This window comes from Trichoplusia ni, chromosome 12, assembly GCF_003590095.1.
Source record: "Trichoplusia ni isolate ovarian cell line Hi5 chromosome 12, tn1, whole genome shotgun sequence".
In the NCBI taxonomy this organism is placed as follows: Eukaryota; Metazoa; Arthropoda; class Insecta; order Lepidoptera; family Noctuidae; genus Trichoplusia; species Trichoplusia ni.
Window position 1 is genome coordinate 9,834,770 of NC_039489.1, and position 16,324 is coordinate 9,851,093.

A 16,324-nucleotide genomic window follows, 5' to 3' on the forward strand; every position below is an offset into this window, starting at 1 on the left:
GTCGGGCGCAAGTTATTAATACGCGTGGGTACCCACGCTCCAAAACAATATGGCGGTGTGCGATGACGTCACGCGCGGTTAACGGGTTTTGTTCGCCCACCCCAGGCTATCTGAGCCTCACGGTTTTACCCGCAATCGTCAGGTTCTTCAGGCTCCTATTGGTCGTAGTATGATAATAAACAGTCGATAGCCATCCGACAATTTTTTGAAAGAAGACGGTTTAGAAATCCGACTTACGGAGAAAAAGTTTTTTAAGATTAAAACCCTTTTTTTATTAACAGCACATATTATGTATCTTTATCCAGATTATCTACATAGCACCTATGAAAGCTCTCGCGTCAGAAATGACAGCAAGCTTCGGGAGGCGACTTAGGGGTCTTGGTATATTGGTACGGGAGTTGACCGGAGATATGAAACTGACTAAAGCTGAAGTGCAACAGACGCAAATGATTGTGACTACGCCTGAAAAGTGGGATGTTGTTACTAGGAAGGGTGCCAGTAAGTATGATGTGATTTTGACTGACTTCGAAAAAGAACGATGTATATTATAAAGCATGTATTTCTTCAAATCCAAAGTTTGATTTTGACTCCAACTAGAGAAACTTTTGTACTTCAATAAAAGTAAGTCAATAAAGTAAAATAACTTCGAATAACATGAATACTTTAATTGACACAAAAAACTCATAAGAAAAAAATGAAGGGGATACAGTGATTTAAAATCTCGTGTGGCGTCACTTAATTCAATTCAATTCAATTCTTTATTGCATTCTACAATGTAGGCTTAGGTGGTAAACATTTTTTGATAGGTAACAATCGTGGACCCTGTCGGGCACAGCAAAGATAAAAATTATAAATGTGAGTGGAGAGGACTTATCATTTCAGAAATATAATTAATTTAACTTATTTTAAGGATACAGACATTAGTATTAACATTAGACAAAATTAAAATTATAGGTACATTACTATTTTTCTAGTTTTAAAGATTTATCATTTAAGTAAGTAAGTAAATAAAGTACCAGTTCCTACGTTTTTAGTAACAAGTAGGTAATGTTTTTAGGGTCTACTATCAAACTCAAGTTCTTTTTATTTTCCTTACTTTTTAATGATGTATAAAATGCAAAATATGTATTAATATTTTTTGGAAATCTGTCTGACGGCTATTCAGGTCTAGACAAATACCCTATTTCTGTTCCAAATCGTTTTCAATAATTTCTTCCCTTCGATAGCTTCAACCAACCACAAACATGTATCACAAAACTAAAACACACCATATTTCCACAGCCGACACAGAACTAGCATCAATCGTAAAACTGCTCATCATCGACGAAGTTCACTTATTGCACGGCGATCGAGGTCCGATAGTCGAAGCGATTGTCGCGAGGACGCTGCGACAAGTCGAGTCCACGCAGAACATGATACGGATAGTCGGGCTGTCTGCTACGCTGCCTAACTATGTTGATGTCGCCAGGTTAGTTTGTACCTTTTTGTATGTGATCACAATTCATTGAGTCGACGGACTATGCAAGGTTGTAACAGAAATGAGTGGTTGTGTTTTAAATGTTGCTTTGCGAGGGAAATTTAAGAAATTATTTTTTAAAATCCATAGAAAATTTGCAATAAAAGCCTTGGCATACAGAAATATCATCAACTTATATTTCTTATATCTACATACAATTACTTTCTTATAGTGCTTGTAAGAGCAAAGGTTAAAATTTGCTTCTAAATATTTCTTCTACTGTTTATTCCAATAAACCCATATGGTTTATAAACCTAAACCAAAAATATATTATTCGTTTGTCCAACAGATTCCTTCGCGTAAACCCGAACATAGGTTTGTTCTACTTCGACTCTCGCTTCCGGCCCGTGCCTCTGGAGCAACAGTTCATCGGGGTCAAGGAAAGTGGCAGCGGTGGAGGCGCTCATCTTAGGATGGTAAGTTATGCTGATACATAACCTTCATTTCTTGATTCTCATAATAAATAAAAACAACACGCCTAATATAACAATTTACAGATCCAATCAATGAACGAGATTTGCTACGACAAAGCAGTAGACATGGTACAAAAAGGGCACCAAGTAATGGTGTTCGTACATGCGCGTAACGCCACGCACCAAACAGCAATGGTTCTTAAAGAATTAGCACAAAAGAAAGGTCATCTAAAACACTTTGAACCTGACGATACAGGGGCCTTTCTTAAGGCGAAGAAGTCTATTGGTAGCAGCCCTAATAAATTGTTAGCTGAACTCTTTGCTAGTGGTTTTGCCTGTCATCATGCTGGTATGCTGAGGAGTGATAGGTAATTATTTTATCCTATTTTTGTGATGCGAATTTTGGTGAATTATTTTGCATTTAAACTTGACTCTTGTTGTCGGTCTGGTAAGCTCCACTTCTAAATATCACGGGCATAAGATGTTCGATTATTACTCTGTAAAACGTTTTTCTTTTCGTCATTGACCCAAAAATGTTCGTATGTATAATACTGTACCTAACCTTCTTAACTTTGAAGATATATATGTTTTTGTTTTTCAGAAATATGGTAGAAAAATACTTTGCGGAAGGTTTCATAAAGGTTCTAGTTTGTACCTCCACGCTGGCGTGGGGTGTCAACTTACCGGCGCATGCTGTAATTATTAGGGTAAGAGGCACAACACACATCCACAATTTTTATTATTTTCTTTTGACAGTATCATACTAGTAAAGGTATCCTTTCGTGTTGATAATATTAGTATGAATCGACAACCAGTCTGATTAAGGGGTATCTTGTTGCGCAGGTTGCTGCATCCGATTAGACTGGTAGTCGACCCTAACATTATTGAGAAAGGGCTAAAATGATAAATATAAATATGAATTAACATTATTTTGAAACTATTACTTTCATAATTCACGTGTATATGTATATATAGTTTTGAGGCTTCAATTTAGTTATGTATTTTTTCAACGAATTTAAATCCTTATCTTTCCACAGGGCACAGAAATCTATGACCAAAGCCACGGTACATTCGTGGATCTCAGTATACTAGACGTCCTACAAATCTTCGGTAGAGCCGGACGGCCGCAGTTCGACACCTCCGGTACTGGCATCATTATAACAACACATGACAAACTAACACATTACCTGAAGTCAATGACCAACCAGTTCCCTATTGAGAGCAACTTTATTAATTTACTTGCTGATAATTTGAATGCTGAGGTTTGTATAGCGTTTTCAATTTATTAGATTACTTTTTTCCTTTATGAAATGTTTCATCAAAGCCCATTTATACTATAAAATCAAGAAAAAAACGCTAAAGCAATTCGACTTTCGTTTTCAATCCCCGCTTAGGACAAACATTTGTGTGATCCACGAGTACTTACACGAGTACACGAGTCTGTGTGTTTTTGTGCATGTGACTTAAATTTTTGTGAAACCCCCGCGATACAGGAATTAAATTCACTTCTTTTTTCAAAAGTTTGTAAATTATTTTGGTATTATTTTACAAATTACAGCTGATGTCAGTTTCTTTTACAAGCTCAGTTTTGATTTTGAAAATTTTGCAGGTCGCCCTTGGAACAGTAACTAATATTGATGAAGCAGTGGAATGGCTCAGTTATACATATTTGTTCGTGAGAATGAGAATCAACCCCCAGGTATGTAAGGAAGTTTGAGTAAAGTTTGATACCGATACTATTTATTACCTGGCTAAATCGTCTTTTACAATTTTTGTACTAACAAACAAACACATAAAAAATTAAAGCCCATTATTTACGAACTTATATTATAGTAAACTACCACATCTTCCTTGTGTATTAAAGAAAATCTAATCAGTAACATCCTTATGGGGCACCAGTGACCGACCACAATTATCGGTCATCGATGCCCGACGCTGCGTAGCTACATTTAATTTATTTTTCTAGGTCTACGGTCTTACATACTCTGACGTTCAAGAAGAGCCGATGTTGGAGACCAAACGTCGCGAATTGATCACTAGTGCTGCCATGCGGCTTGATAACACTCAGATGATACGATATAATGAACGGACTGGGCATCTTAATGTTACAGGTATACAGTCTTATTCAAAGTGCTAATATCAAAGAGTTGTTAGTATGTATTTTTAAAGAATAAGCAGTATAAAATATCGTGTTAGTCAATAATTCCTATTATGATTTTTTTATTTCACTTAAATTAATTTATTGATGAATTAATATTTTAATTTGATCATAGAAAGTATATTATTCAGAAGCTAGAGTTTCGTGGTAACTGGGTTGTTCAAGTTAGAGAGTCAGTCACTCGTAAAACACTGATTAGACTGGAGGCCGACGCCCACATAGTTAGAAAAGGCTAGGATGATGATTCCGTTGAGGTTCAATCGTGAATTTTTTAATTGTATCCTATATAACTCTAAACCTTACTTAGTTAAATAATAAAGTTCACATTCGTACTCTCCCCTACAATTTTAGGTAAATAGTCCATAATTATTTAATCGTTCTTTTTGTTTAAAGTAAGTTTTTATCATCCTAGATCTCGGTCGCACAGCTAGTCACTACTACATAACCAGTGAAACTATGGATGTGTTCAACTCTATGGTGCGTAAGTCTATGACCCAAGGATACGTGCTAGAAATGTTGACGAGGTGTTCTGAATTCCAACAACTCAAAGTAAGTAGTTTTAATTTTACATGTTTTTATACTCTTTTCGGGTAGTTTTGGTTAGTCACTCTCCTAATTTAACATTATCTCTTAAACGTACAAAAATATGATTCTGATATCATTATCAAACCGGCAGCAGAAACCAGTGGACCTTCCATGACCTTGAGAATAAAACTATTGCAGTTTTTAGAGTCACCGTATAATGCGCTGTCTCGTATCAACGTCTTTTTGAAACGACGCACAGTAGACTCATATCAAAATATTGGTATCCCGTTGCCCTGTTCAATTTCAGTTCTAATCTAGACCCAAATATATTATTGGTCCTCACTACACTGGCTACCGTTTCTAACCTATCCCCACTTACCCAGATTCGTAAAGAAGAGTTAACAGAGCTTTGGAACCTGAAGAACCAGTTCTGCGAGCTTCGGATAGAAGACCCCCCAGAGGACATTCACTGGAAGATCAACATCCTCCTGCAGACATACCTGTCTAGGGGACGCGTGTCTGGGTCTTCGCTGCAGTCCGATCTTAATTATATTAGTCAGGTATAGTATTATTTATAATAGAAGATGTAAGAAGAGGCCTATGCCTAATAGTGGGTCGTAAACAAGGGCCACCCTATGCACGTTATATACGACCCATTACTGGGCATAGGCTTCTACCCGTATAGTGAAGATCTTGATCACCACGCTAGCTCATTGCGGGCGATTTCAGATTGCAATATTTGAAATACAGGTTTTCTTATGATGTATTCCTCTAACTGATTGTTTAAATTATTGAAATTTGTATAGGCCAATTTTCGGTAATGCAACGATAAGTTAATAAAAGAACTAAAGCTGCTTTGGTAATCTTGATAAAAACACTGAGCAAATTTCAAAGAAAAACGAAAGCAAATAGATTATTGTTATTAAAGGTTTAATAAACTTATATCAATTTAGTCTAAGTTTTGAAAGGCAGTCTTCCATAGCGCTGAAGTATAACACGTCCAATTACAGAATGCCGTTCGAATAATCCGAGCTCTCTTCGAAATCACTCTACGTAAGAACAACGCTTACATGGCCGGGTTATACCTAAAGATGGCCAAAATGTTAGAACTGCAACAATGGGACTTCTACAGCGATATGAGGCAGTTCAACTGTTTCACTATCGAAACTTTGAAACACATTGAGTATCCGATGTTGAAACCAGACCAGATTAGAGATATGGATTGGAAGGAAGTTGGTAAGACTTATTAAAAGTTGTTAAAGGTTAACGAAATCAGATTTTTAAAACTGATCACAATTATATTCAACTAGCTGTTGCCTGCGACTTCGTCCGCGTAGTTAGAAGATATAAGTAAGGAATTTTTGCACGGAAGCCCTCGAAGATGAATAATTTTCCCTGTTTTTTCCGCATTTTTCATTGTATCTTCGCTCCTAGTAGTCGCAGCGTGATGGTATATAGCCTAAAACCATCCTCAATGAATGGTCTATACAACACAAAAAGATTTTTCAATTTGAACTAGTAGTTCCAGAGATTAGCGCGTTCAAACAAACAAACAAACTCTTCAGCTTTATATATTAACTAGTATAGATATAGATTTGTTGCTACTATGCTTTAATCTAACTAAGGTGGCTTGAAACCAGTTATAGTTAAACCACAGTAAATTCTTAAATTTAAAGCGAGTTTTGCAAGTATTCTTCAGTGGCATAATGTTTAATTTCAACATTTAATTGGAATCGTTAATTTTTTATGGCAATATTTTTTCTTGCAATAATGTAATTCGATAAAATAAGACTCCCGGAGATTTGGAAAAGCAATATTCCAAACTGGGTTAAAAAATCATTTTAAATTAAATGATATAATATTTATCTTTTTTTCTCTTTAGGTGATCTGATACGGAACCCAAAGAACGCTCGACATCTAAAGAAATGCGCCGACGAGTTTCCTCTATTAGAGATGGAAGCCAGCTTACATCCAATCACTAGAACCGTCTTGAGGATACGACTGACTATCATACCTAATTTCAAGTAAGTATAGATAGTGTTACAACCAATATGTAATAATAATAATTTAGATATTACTAAGTAAAGTATAAACGAGTGTCGAAATAACACTGGTAGTTATTTATTTTTTCTAAAATCAACCTTACGTAGACGTCTTAAAGTTGTTTTTACCACGCTAGGAAAAGGCAAGCACTTTTATAAGTATTGGCATGGTCGATGTATTTAACGTCGTTATTTTGAAACACATAAGGTTCAAAACGGTTTCAAAGAGCTGATGTTATTATTCTGTTATCCCTATATAATATTTTATAATAATCTAGATGGAACGACAAGTACCACACGAAGGCGCCCGAGGCATTCTGGATTTGGGTGGAGGACCCAGACACAGACATCATGTACTACCATGAATATTTCCTTATCACCAAGAAACAGGTAACTATACCTACCATTGTAAACGTTATGGTTAGAAATAATCGAGAAATAAGTACCGATATAATGTTCTAAATATCTTTTATCGCGGAAAATGTGTGAAATATATTGGACGTTGTGGAATAACTTGACTGCCAATTTATATTACCCATTTTTATTTTCTTTTATTTATCTGACTTATTATCAATGACAATATCGTAACCCCGGACGTATCGTAAAGTTAATTTTATACATATTTTAATTATTATCTATTAGAGCCTACAGGAATAACTTTATTATGTGAAAGTACCCCATGTCAAGTGAATAAGGTATTTGTAATCGTACTTTATACCACACCTAAAAGTTCTTTTATGTTTCCTTAGGTAATTACGAGGGAACCACAAGAATTAGTAATAACTATACCGATTAGCGAACCGTTGCCGCCTCAATACTACATTCGAGCGACTTCGGAAAGGTAAAAAGATTAATATTTTCATCATATTGGTAGATTATATAAAAATCATTCCATTTGCGAATGTTTTAGTAACGATAAAATTTCTTTACAGATGGTTAGGATCAGAAAGTGTGTTGCCACTTACATTCCAACATTTGATTCTGCCCGAAACGCATCCACCTCACACAGGTATTCAACAAACGATTTCTTTTTTGTATAACCTCACAAAATTATCGTAAGCTGTAAGCAGCATTGGTGGGAGGCCATTAATATAAATTAATTTTGCTGAAAGGAGCGACTGTGTAAAAACTCCTAAACCCAGTGGTTTAGGAGTTTTTACACAGTCGCTCGTCGTTGCTAAGGTAACTGTACCTTAGCAACACGATACCCCTTAATTTAACTGGTTGTTAGACTTTCTAACTACCTGTAACGACGGTCAAAGATGTATGTATAACAGCCAGGTACCACAATTTAACGTGCACATCCGAAACATGGAGGAACTCTCACCCATCTAAGAACCGACCCTGTCAATCATAACTTAAACTATGATCGATCAACTTGTCCAGTTCTTTCTTGATTCTTTTAAAAAAACTAATATTTTAAACAATATTCTCTCCACAGACCTCCTAGAATTACAACCGTTACCGGTGACTGCTCTAAAAGACCCGTCATACGAGATGCTATACAACTTCAGCCACTTCAACCCCATCCAGACTCAGATCTTCCACTGCCTGTACCACACCGACCATAACGTGTTGCTGGGCGCCCCCACTGGCTCGGGCAAGACTATTGTAGCTGAAGTCGCCATGTTTAGAGTTTTTAATCAGTATCCGGAATGCAAGGTATGTTTTAAGACGGTATTTGTATTTATTTGATTGTTCGTCAAGTAGATGTCTCGATAGCATAGTTTATATCTCTCTTCCCTATTAGTGTTATCCTCTATATCATCTCTATGATCTATGTATGAGATTATAAGGGTATTAGTAAGTAGAGGTTGATTAGCTTAATTGCATTCATATTGTTTCTTTCATCATACAAATGTACTATTATTATGATAATTATGAAAATAAAAAAAATCGTAACGTTATTCCTGGCTAAAGTTTTTTCCACACCGCTACGTCACTAGCTAGTTTTTTTTTTTTTCAGAGAAAGATATACATATTATATGTCTAATGTTTTAATATTTTTTGTAATCGAACTGACGGACAAAGTAGTTGTATTTTTATTCTATTTTTTTGTTTAATTAATGCGATGATTAATACTTTATTTCTATTTCAGGTCGTCTATATAGCTCCACTTAAAGCTCTTGTCAAGGAAAGGATAAAAGATTGGAAGGTACGACTCGAACAAAATTTGGGAAAACGCGTCGTAGAGTTAACAGGTAAGTTCATGCTAAGAATATCTTAGTTTTTTTTAATAACTTATTATGTACCTAATGTGGTTCAAGCAAAGTCTATTTTAAACTAGCACATTGATATAACAATTTAAGAGTTGTAGCATTACTCGACTAAATTTCGACGGATTGAAGTAAGTCACATTCGATAAGTTTATGTAGTATATACTTAAGGAAAAATTTGCACACAATTAAGGCTTACCGAAGACATGCATAAGTTTATTTAAGAGCAAACTTAAAATTAATGTTCCGTACCCAAAAGGTAAAAACAAAACCCCATGAGTAAGGTTTTGCAGTCTTGAAATTGCAATTTTCACAAATAATGTAATTCTGTTGCAAATCTGTTATTCTTTAACATTTTTCTTAACTTTTGTCTTAAAGGTGATGTATCCCCTGACATCAGAGCTATACGGAACTCGCACGTGATAGTGACGACCCCGGAGAAGTGGGACGGTATCAGTCGGTCGTGGCAAACCAGGAACTACGTGCAAGACGTAGCTCTCGTTGTTATAGACGAGATACACTTGCTCGGTGAGGATAGAGGACCGGTTTTGGAAGTTATTGTCTCAAGGTAAACGGCATAAAGCACTAAAATACAGAATCAGACCATACACAACCTGAACAAAAGTTAAAGTTATCAGAAATTTTGTTGCAAACTCAACCTTATTTACATGTATTAGAGTTGATTTACATTGCGATAGTCTTTGTCTTTTCTCCTTAAGTATTCAAGGCGCAATAAAAGAAGAGCGTAGTCCTTATCTTTTCTATCCTCTTCTAGAACAAATTTCATCGAGTCTCACACGTCACGGCGCCTGCGCATCATAGGATTATCGACGGCTTTAGCCAACGCTAAGGATCTAGCTAACTGGCTGAATATTGGAGAGATGGGACTGTATAACTTCAGGCCGTCTGTACGACCTGTGCCCTTGGAAGTATGTAACAAAAATAATTAATGAAGAAAACTATATTAGGATTATTTCAATATTCATAAAAATAATAAGTTAATTAACCAAATTATTTTCTGACCAACGCATTTTTTTGTTTCATTAATAGTATCTTTCTATGGTCGTATATACATGATGAGAGATGAAGGGATATTATTCACTTACAGTTTTCCTACACGTTAACTAATTCACACAACATTATTATACTGATGGTTTCTCTGGGTTCAATTCTATCTCTGATTCCGTTATTGAGTTTTCAAGCGATAACTTCTTATGGATGGGTAAACGGTACGTAACGTAACACGTTACGCTACCACTTTGTCCGGTTTCCCTTCCTTCCACACAACTTAGACTAGTTGAAATTATCACGTCTGTCAACCGTCCAAAGACGAACTGATTTTTCTTAATACACCTACCAGTGTAAAAGTACGAACATTCGTTATTTTCGGCACCACACTATATACTTATATGTATTTACCCAGGTCCACATATCAGGCCACCCTGGCCGCCACTACTGCCCGCGCATGATGACTATGAACAAGCCGACGTTCCAGGCGATACGCACGCACTCGCCCTGCGCGCCCGCACTAGTTTTCGTGTCCAGTAGGCGGCAGACCAGGTATGTAAAGTATTTAGAATGCTTTTTAGTTTTTAGTAGTATGTAAAAAGTAGTATTTTGTGTAGGTTTGCGATAATTTAGTTTAGGATATCTGGGTTTGCCAAAGGTAGAAATAATGAAAGTTTGTAACGTTCATTTTTCTTGCTCAACTGGTCTAAAAAAATTGCCACATCCATTTTTATGATTCTAATGTGAGGATTTTTTTTTTCAATTTATGTGTGGGTTTTCATGTTTCTAAAGAAATAAAAATTTTACCAAAGTCAAAATCCCTAATTGCTTCGAAAATTTTTGTTTAAAACTGGAACACAGTTAGCGATTTTAACATCTTTCAACTGAAATCGAAGTTTCCTAACTAAAAACAGATACTATAAAAAGGCAACAAAATTCAAATCATCTTATTACATTACAGATTAACAGCCCTTGATCTCATCGCATACCTAGCGGCAGAAGACAACCCTAAGCAATGGCTACACATGCATGAATCAGAGATGGAACAGATCCTCGCTAACATTCGCGAGTCCAACCTCAAACTGACCCTGGCCTTCGGCATCGGCATACATCATGCCGGTCTGCATGAGCGAGACAGGAGTACTGTTGAAGAGTTGTTTATTAATCAGAAGATACAGGTGAGAATAGGAAAGAGAGATTAATGAGAGTTTATGCATTGCGTTAAACTTAATGTCAGAAAGGGCTGACAATTTTTTTGAAAAGGTAGGAAAGATAATGTTTTAATGTATTTGTCACTAAAGCAAGGAGGGCAAGGCATCGCACATTCGATCTCCGCGTAGGAAAAACGTTAATGTGATCCATACATGTGTTCTGAAAGGCACATTAAAAAGTTATTATTTGTAAGGAAGATGATTATAATTTTATTGTCCATGAAACCATCCCAGCTGTCCTCTTTATGCAATTTTATCTAAATTATAGTGCATCTCAATAAATATTATTTGAGCGTTACATACACTTTCTTTGGCACTCTTTGAAACAAAACCCTCAATAAATTTCTTATCACATATAATAAAAACATAAATTATCCATTCCCTTTCTTCAGGTGCTAATCTGCACAGCAACACTAGCGTGGGGCGTGAACTTCCCCGCTCACCTCGTGGTCATCAAAGGAACGGAGTACTACGACGGCAAGCAGAAGCGATACGTCGACATGCCCATCACTGATGTACTGCAGATGATGGGGCGAGCGGGGCGGCCGCAGGTATGAGGAACAATCCTGATTATATTATTTAGAGAAGGGCCATTATATCCTAATACTCATTTTCGATCAAAGTGTTAATTTTTCGGCCAGGTACACAGATGTAAAATTGTTATAAAACTGATCGATTCATGCAAAAAAAAAATAGACGAAATAAGTTAGACTAAGGTCTGACCTAACAATTTGATTAGATACTAGAAAACTAATTTCTGCGTATGACATAAACAAGGTCTTACAATAATAATTAAATTATATCGTACTTGCGTATGTTAATAAACTCCTAAACACCTGGAACAATCTGAGTAATTTTTCTCATGCGTTTTGATAGTGCCCACGGCTTAGATTCAGAAATCAGCCCGTCCGAACGTAGTTCTCCGGATGACCTAGTAATAATGAATATTATAATTAAAATAACTACTTGTTATCAATACCGCACACATATCTATTACAGTATGACAACGAAGGAGTAGCAGTTGTCTTAGTCCACGATCAAAAGAAGAACTTTTACAAGAAGTTCTTGTATGAGCCGTTCCCGGTAGAGTCTAGTTTACTGGACGTGTTGCCTGATCATCTTAACGCTGAGGTTGTGGCTGGTGAGTGGATATGTTTCCTTACATGTGTGCACTATTTATTCCGAGTGAGAAATTATAGGTAATGTAAAGTATGAAGTGGAAAATTTGATTTTTAAAATTTGTATTCAATGAGACAGGGGTGGGGAGTTTTTAGAAGATAGGCAAGGTATCGAAAACATATGGTTTCTTGTGTTATTTTTGACACGAACAAAATTGTTTAACCTGAACTAAATATTTTACGTTTAAGATATACAATGCAATTGCTCAAAACGTTTCATTACTGTCACTTATCACAATTTGGAAGTAAAATCCTCTACATCATTGTTCATACTAGAGTTCCTTTAAAATTTTATTTAAAAAAACACTTTAGAATACTTCACTTTCAAATACTTATCCCAAAACAGGTACCGTTCAAACCAAACAAGACATCCTAGACTACATGACATGGACGTACTTCTTCCGGCGTCTCCTCAAGAACCCGTCTTACTATAACCTGGAGAGTGTTGAGCCTCAGGACGTCAACTATTACCTGTCTAACTTGGTGCAGAGCTCTTTAGATGTGTTGGCCGATGCTAACTGCTTGGAGATTGAAGAGGTATGTGATTATTGTGGATTTTGATTAAAAGTATTGTTTAAACAACAAATAATATACAAGCAGATTTAAAAAAAACTACTTTTAATTAGTATTTTTTTATAGGACGAAGTCACAGCTATTTTATCATGGTAATTTTGAGGATATATGGTTACCTGAAAATAACGATCAAGTTTTGGTTGATGTTTATTAATGTGAAAACAATAGTTTGTTGAAAAGTATATATCGGCTCTCTTTTAATAAGGATCAAAGTTAAAACCTTCTGAGAAACTACAGTGATCTTTCTCATTTCGTTATAAATCTTTACTTATCCCAAATTCTAAATGCCACAAAAGACTTCGTACTTCTTTTACTTATGTAGAAATGTGGGAACTTCTTTAAAAAAGATTCCTCAGAAATAACCTACATTTCTTAACTTTTTCATTTTCTTTTATATCTTTCCCCTATGCGTACGGTAGCCAAAATCAATTAACTGTAAAAACGATCTTACTATTCCCACCTATTTACAGGATCTTCGCACAGTCCACTGCACTTGGATGGGTCGAATAGCATCATATTACTACCTCTCCTACAAAACTATGGCGCATTTCACAAGGAATCTTCAGTACAATATGAACATCGATGAGTTATTACGAGTTCTATCTGACTGTGAAGAGTACGCGACGCTGCCTGTTAGGCATAATGAGGATCTGCTTAATGGGTGAGTATGTAATTGAACCTTGATAGTTCATAATAATATGTTCTTGCACTGATAGCCGAATGGTTGAGGTCACCAGGCTGAACCCACTGTGCGCGACTGATTGACGAATGCTTTTCTGAGTCAAGGTTTCTTTGCTGATGAGAGATTTAGATCTAACTTGAATGTTTGTAAAACTCCGTGCGACTTAAAGATTAAATTCCTTACTGCGGGTTTCGTTTTTCGTTATTTTGTCTCAATTTCTGATAGACCACCATAGTACCATACCATACTAAGCACGCATAATGGCGCCAATAAGATGTTTGAAATGATTTACATTTAAAACCTCTTTTTATAGTGATAAATTTTAAGAATATTTTGCATATTGTTAAATTAGCGCACAAATTTTCTGGACTCAATTTCTTTTGTAATCTTCCAGTGAATTATCCAAACAATGCCGTCTGCCTGTCGACGCTCTATCTCTTGACTCGTCGAACGTCAAAGCATTCTTATTACTGCAAGCCCACATGACAAGGTTACTGCTACCGAACACCGACTACCTCACTGATACCAAGTCAGTACTGGATCAGACTATTAGGATTCTACAGGTAATATTTGTTTACTTTTATTCTTATAAAGGTATGTCAGACAATTAATATTATAAAGTGACCTCCGGTCATAACAGAAAAAAAACGTTTTAAAATGCTGTGCGGTAAATTGAGTAAAAAGGGCAGTTTTAATTTTAAAAAAAATAATATAAAGTTTTGCCAATATTCGTGGTTGTGTGTTCCGGCACCGCCGCGTATTCGCGTATTTGCGTATTCAAGCAACAAGAAAGTCAAAGAAGTTTGTTTACATATTTTTTTCCTTATTTCTTTGAATTCAATTCTATTTAAAAGTGTTAATGAAGATTTTTTTATAAATCTACAAACAAATTACTTTCTCCACAGGCAATGATAGACACATCAGCAGAAAACGGCTGGCTAGCCGTCTGTCTCTCCTGTCAGATGTTAATGCAAGGCATTGTACAGGCAAGATGGCCGACGGAATCCCCCCTAACAACCCTCCCATACGTGGACTCCCAACACCTATACATGTTCTCACACATGTCTAGAGATACGGATAGGCCTTGTATGATGTTGAATGGACTTAAAGTGGCCTGTGCTAGGAATTATGAGTTGTTAGCCAAGTATTTAAGGAAAGAGTTTGAGGAGAATCAAATTGAGCAGATATATACCGTGAGTAGATTGTTGAAACTTATTTTATTTGTTATATTCCTCTTCACCATAAGCTAACACACTTCAGGACTTATGTTTTAATGCTCCTGATGTTTTTTTATCACAAAACAAGCTTATACACAAACTGTTCTTAAATATTTTATGTAATCAAACTGAACAAAATATATTTCTGTTAGATGTTTTGTCATCGAAGTAACTTGCCACCCTGTAATTCCAAGTCTATATTCATATATTTATTTGCATTCCATAATTTTACAAAAGATGTTAAAGATGCTTAAAACTAGGTACAATGTTATGGACCCTGTTAGGGCACAGCAAAAGAGGGCATTACAAATTTATATTACATGTTTCAATAATATATAAAATATTAATTATATGCTATAAGTTAGTAGGTTTTTTTATTATTATTTATTCATTTATGCTTTATTTATCTACGCTATGGTTTTATCTTCTAAATACTCATTGACGCTATAGTAACATTTTTCTAAAAGAAGTTTTTTTAGCTTGTTTGTAAATATATGCATCTGTTTTTAATTTCTTAGTGTCTCCGGCAGTTTATTATAAATTTTTATTGACATTACTAGCAAATAATATAAGTCTTACTTACTGTATTTTTTTTCAGGCTATTTGCGATATGCCTACTCTAGACATAAAAATACGTATACGCGGTCTATGGATGGACCGCGACAATGTACAGGAAAAACTTATTCATGAAAATCCTTCAAAGGACAATTGGATGCCGTTACATGCTGATCAGGTATATAGAAATAACCAATTGAATCACATTTTTATGGATACACGAGTGGATGTGAACGGTCGCGGGTTCGAACCCTGCTTAGGAAAAACATTGTGTGATCCACCAATGTTTGTTGTGCATGTGACTTGAATGTTTGTGAAGTCTCCGTGATATAAAGGATAAATAACTTAGTGGTAGTTGAAAAAAAATCTTCACAGGATCTATTATAATATATTTAGGGGCATTTGAAATTTATTTTGGGATTGATGATCCTTTTTGTTATGACCGTTCTTTATATTTTCTGAAAAAGGCAACATTAACTACCAACTTAAAATATTTCTCAATCTACCTATCCATCATGTAGCAACATCGCAGAATAATGATTGTAAAGAGATTACTTACTTAATTTCTGTAAAGTTTTCATAACCTTATAACATTTATACCTCTTTATCCAAGGAATACACCCTCCGTTTGGAACTAAACCGTCGCGGCGGTAACCCCAACAACGTGTTCTGCCCCCGCTTCCCGCGCGGCAAGAACGAAGGATGGATCGTGACCGTCGGGACTGTGGACGACGGAGAACTACATGCACTCAAACGTGTACCCCCCAAGGGGAATCCACAGGTCAACCTACACACGCCTTCAACACTAGGTAAGAGGGTAATAAGACGTCTTAGGATAGATAAATAGAAAGGTTGCCAGAATGAGTATATGAAAAGGGTATTCATTTCTTTTTTTTTTTGGCAAAAATTCAAGACTACCATGTAGAAAATGTGTGAACCTTATGTTCGTTTCTGCATTTTAGTTTTCTGACCCCAAAATATCAACCTATCCTAATCTACTGAGGAGGCAAAAATATTTGGGTCCTTAGCC

At 35.8% G+C, this 16,324-nt stretch overlaps 1 protein-coding gene across 1 annotated transcript in view; it reads left to right on the forward strand.

The window, feature by feature from the left end:
- The window catches only part of LOC113499178 (activating signal cointegrator 1 complex subunit 3), a 28,729-nt gene that overhangs the window by 11,902 nt on the left and 503 nt on the right, over positions 1-16,324 (forward strand). Inside the window, exons 10-38 of the mRNA XM_026879545.1 lie at positions 306-498; positions 1,282-1,468; positions 1,806-1,932; positions 2,014-2,297; positions 2,531-2,636; positions 2,967-3,191; positions 3,539-3,628; positions 3,896-4,040; positions 4,500-4,636; positions 4,996-5,172; positions 5,623-5,848; positions 6,495-6,636; positions 6,933-7,044; positions 7,404-7,495; positions 7,587-7,663; positions 8,096-8,316; positions 8,753-8,855; positions 9,249-9,438; positions 9,646-9,799; positions 10,294-10,430; positions 10,840-11,056; positions 11,482-11,640; positions 12,089-12,230; positions 12,614-12,804; positions 13,311-13,501; positions 13,917-14,085; positions 14,428-14,715; positions 15,338-15,472; positions 15,908-16,103. Of these exons, the coding sequence (XP_026735346.1) occupies positions 306-498; positions 1,282-1,468; positions 1,806-1,932; positions 2,014-2,297; positions 2,531-2,636; positions 2,967-3,191; positions 3,539-3,628; positions 3,896-4,040; positions 4,500-4,636; positions 4,996-5,172; positions 5,623-5,848; positions 6,495-6,636; positions 6,933-7,044; positions 7,404-7,495; positions 7,587-7,663; positions 8,096-8,316; positions 8,753-8,855; positions 9,249-9,438; positions 9,646-9,799; positions 10,294-10,430; positions 10,840-11,056; positions 11,482-11,640; positions 12,089-12,230; positions 12,614-12,804; positions 13,311-13,501; positions 13,917-14,085; positions 14,428-14,715; positions 15,338-15,472; positions 15,908-16,103 (4,813 nt within the window). The remainder of the gene's footprint in view (positions 1-305; positions 499-1,281; positions 1,469-1,805; positions 1,933-2,013; positions 2,298-2,530; positions 2,637-2,966; positions 3,192-3,538; positions 3,629-3,895; positions 4,041-4,499; positions 4,637-4,995; positions 5,173-5,622; positions 5,849-6,494; positions 6,637-6,932; positions 7,045-7,403; positions 7,496-7,586; positions 7,664-8,095; positions 8,317-8,752; positions 8,856-9,248; positions 9,439-9,645; positions 9,800-10,293; positions 10,431-10,839; positions 11,057-11,481; positions 11,641-12,088; positions 12,231-12,613; positions 12,805-13,310; positions 13,502-13,916; positions 14,086-14,427; positions 14,716-15,337; positions 15,473-15,907; positions 16,104-16,324) is intronic.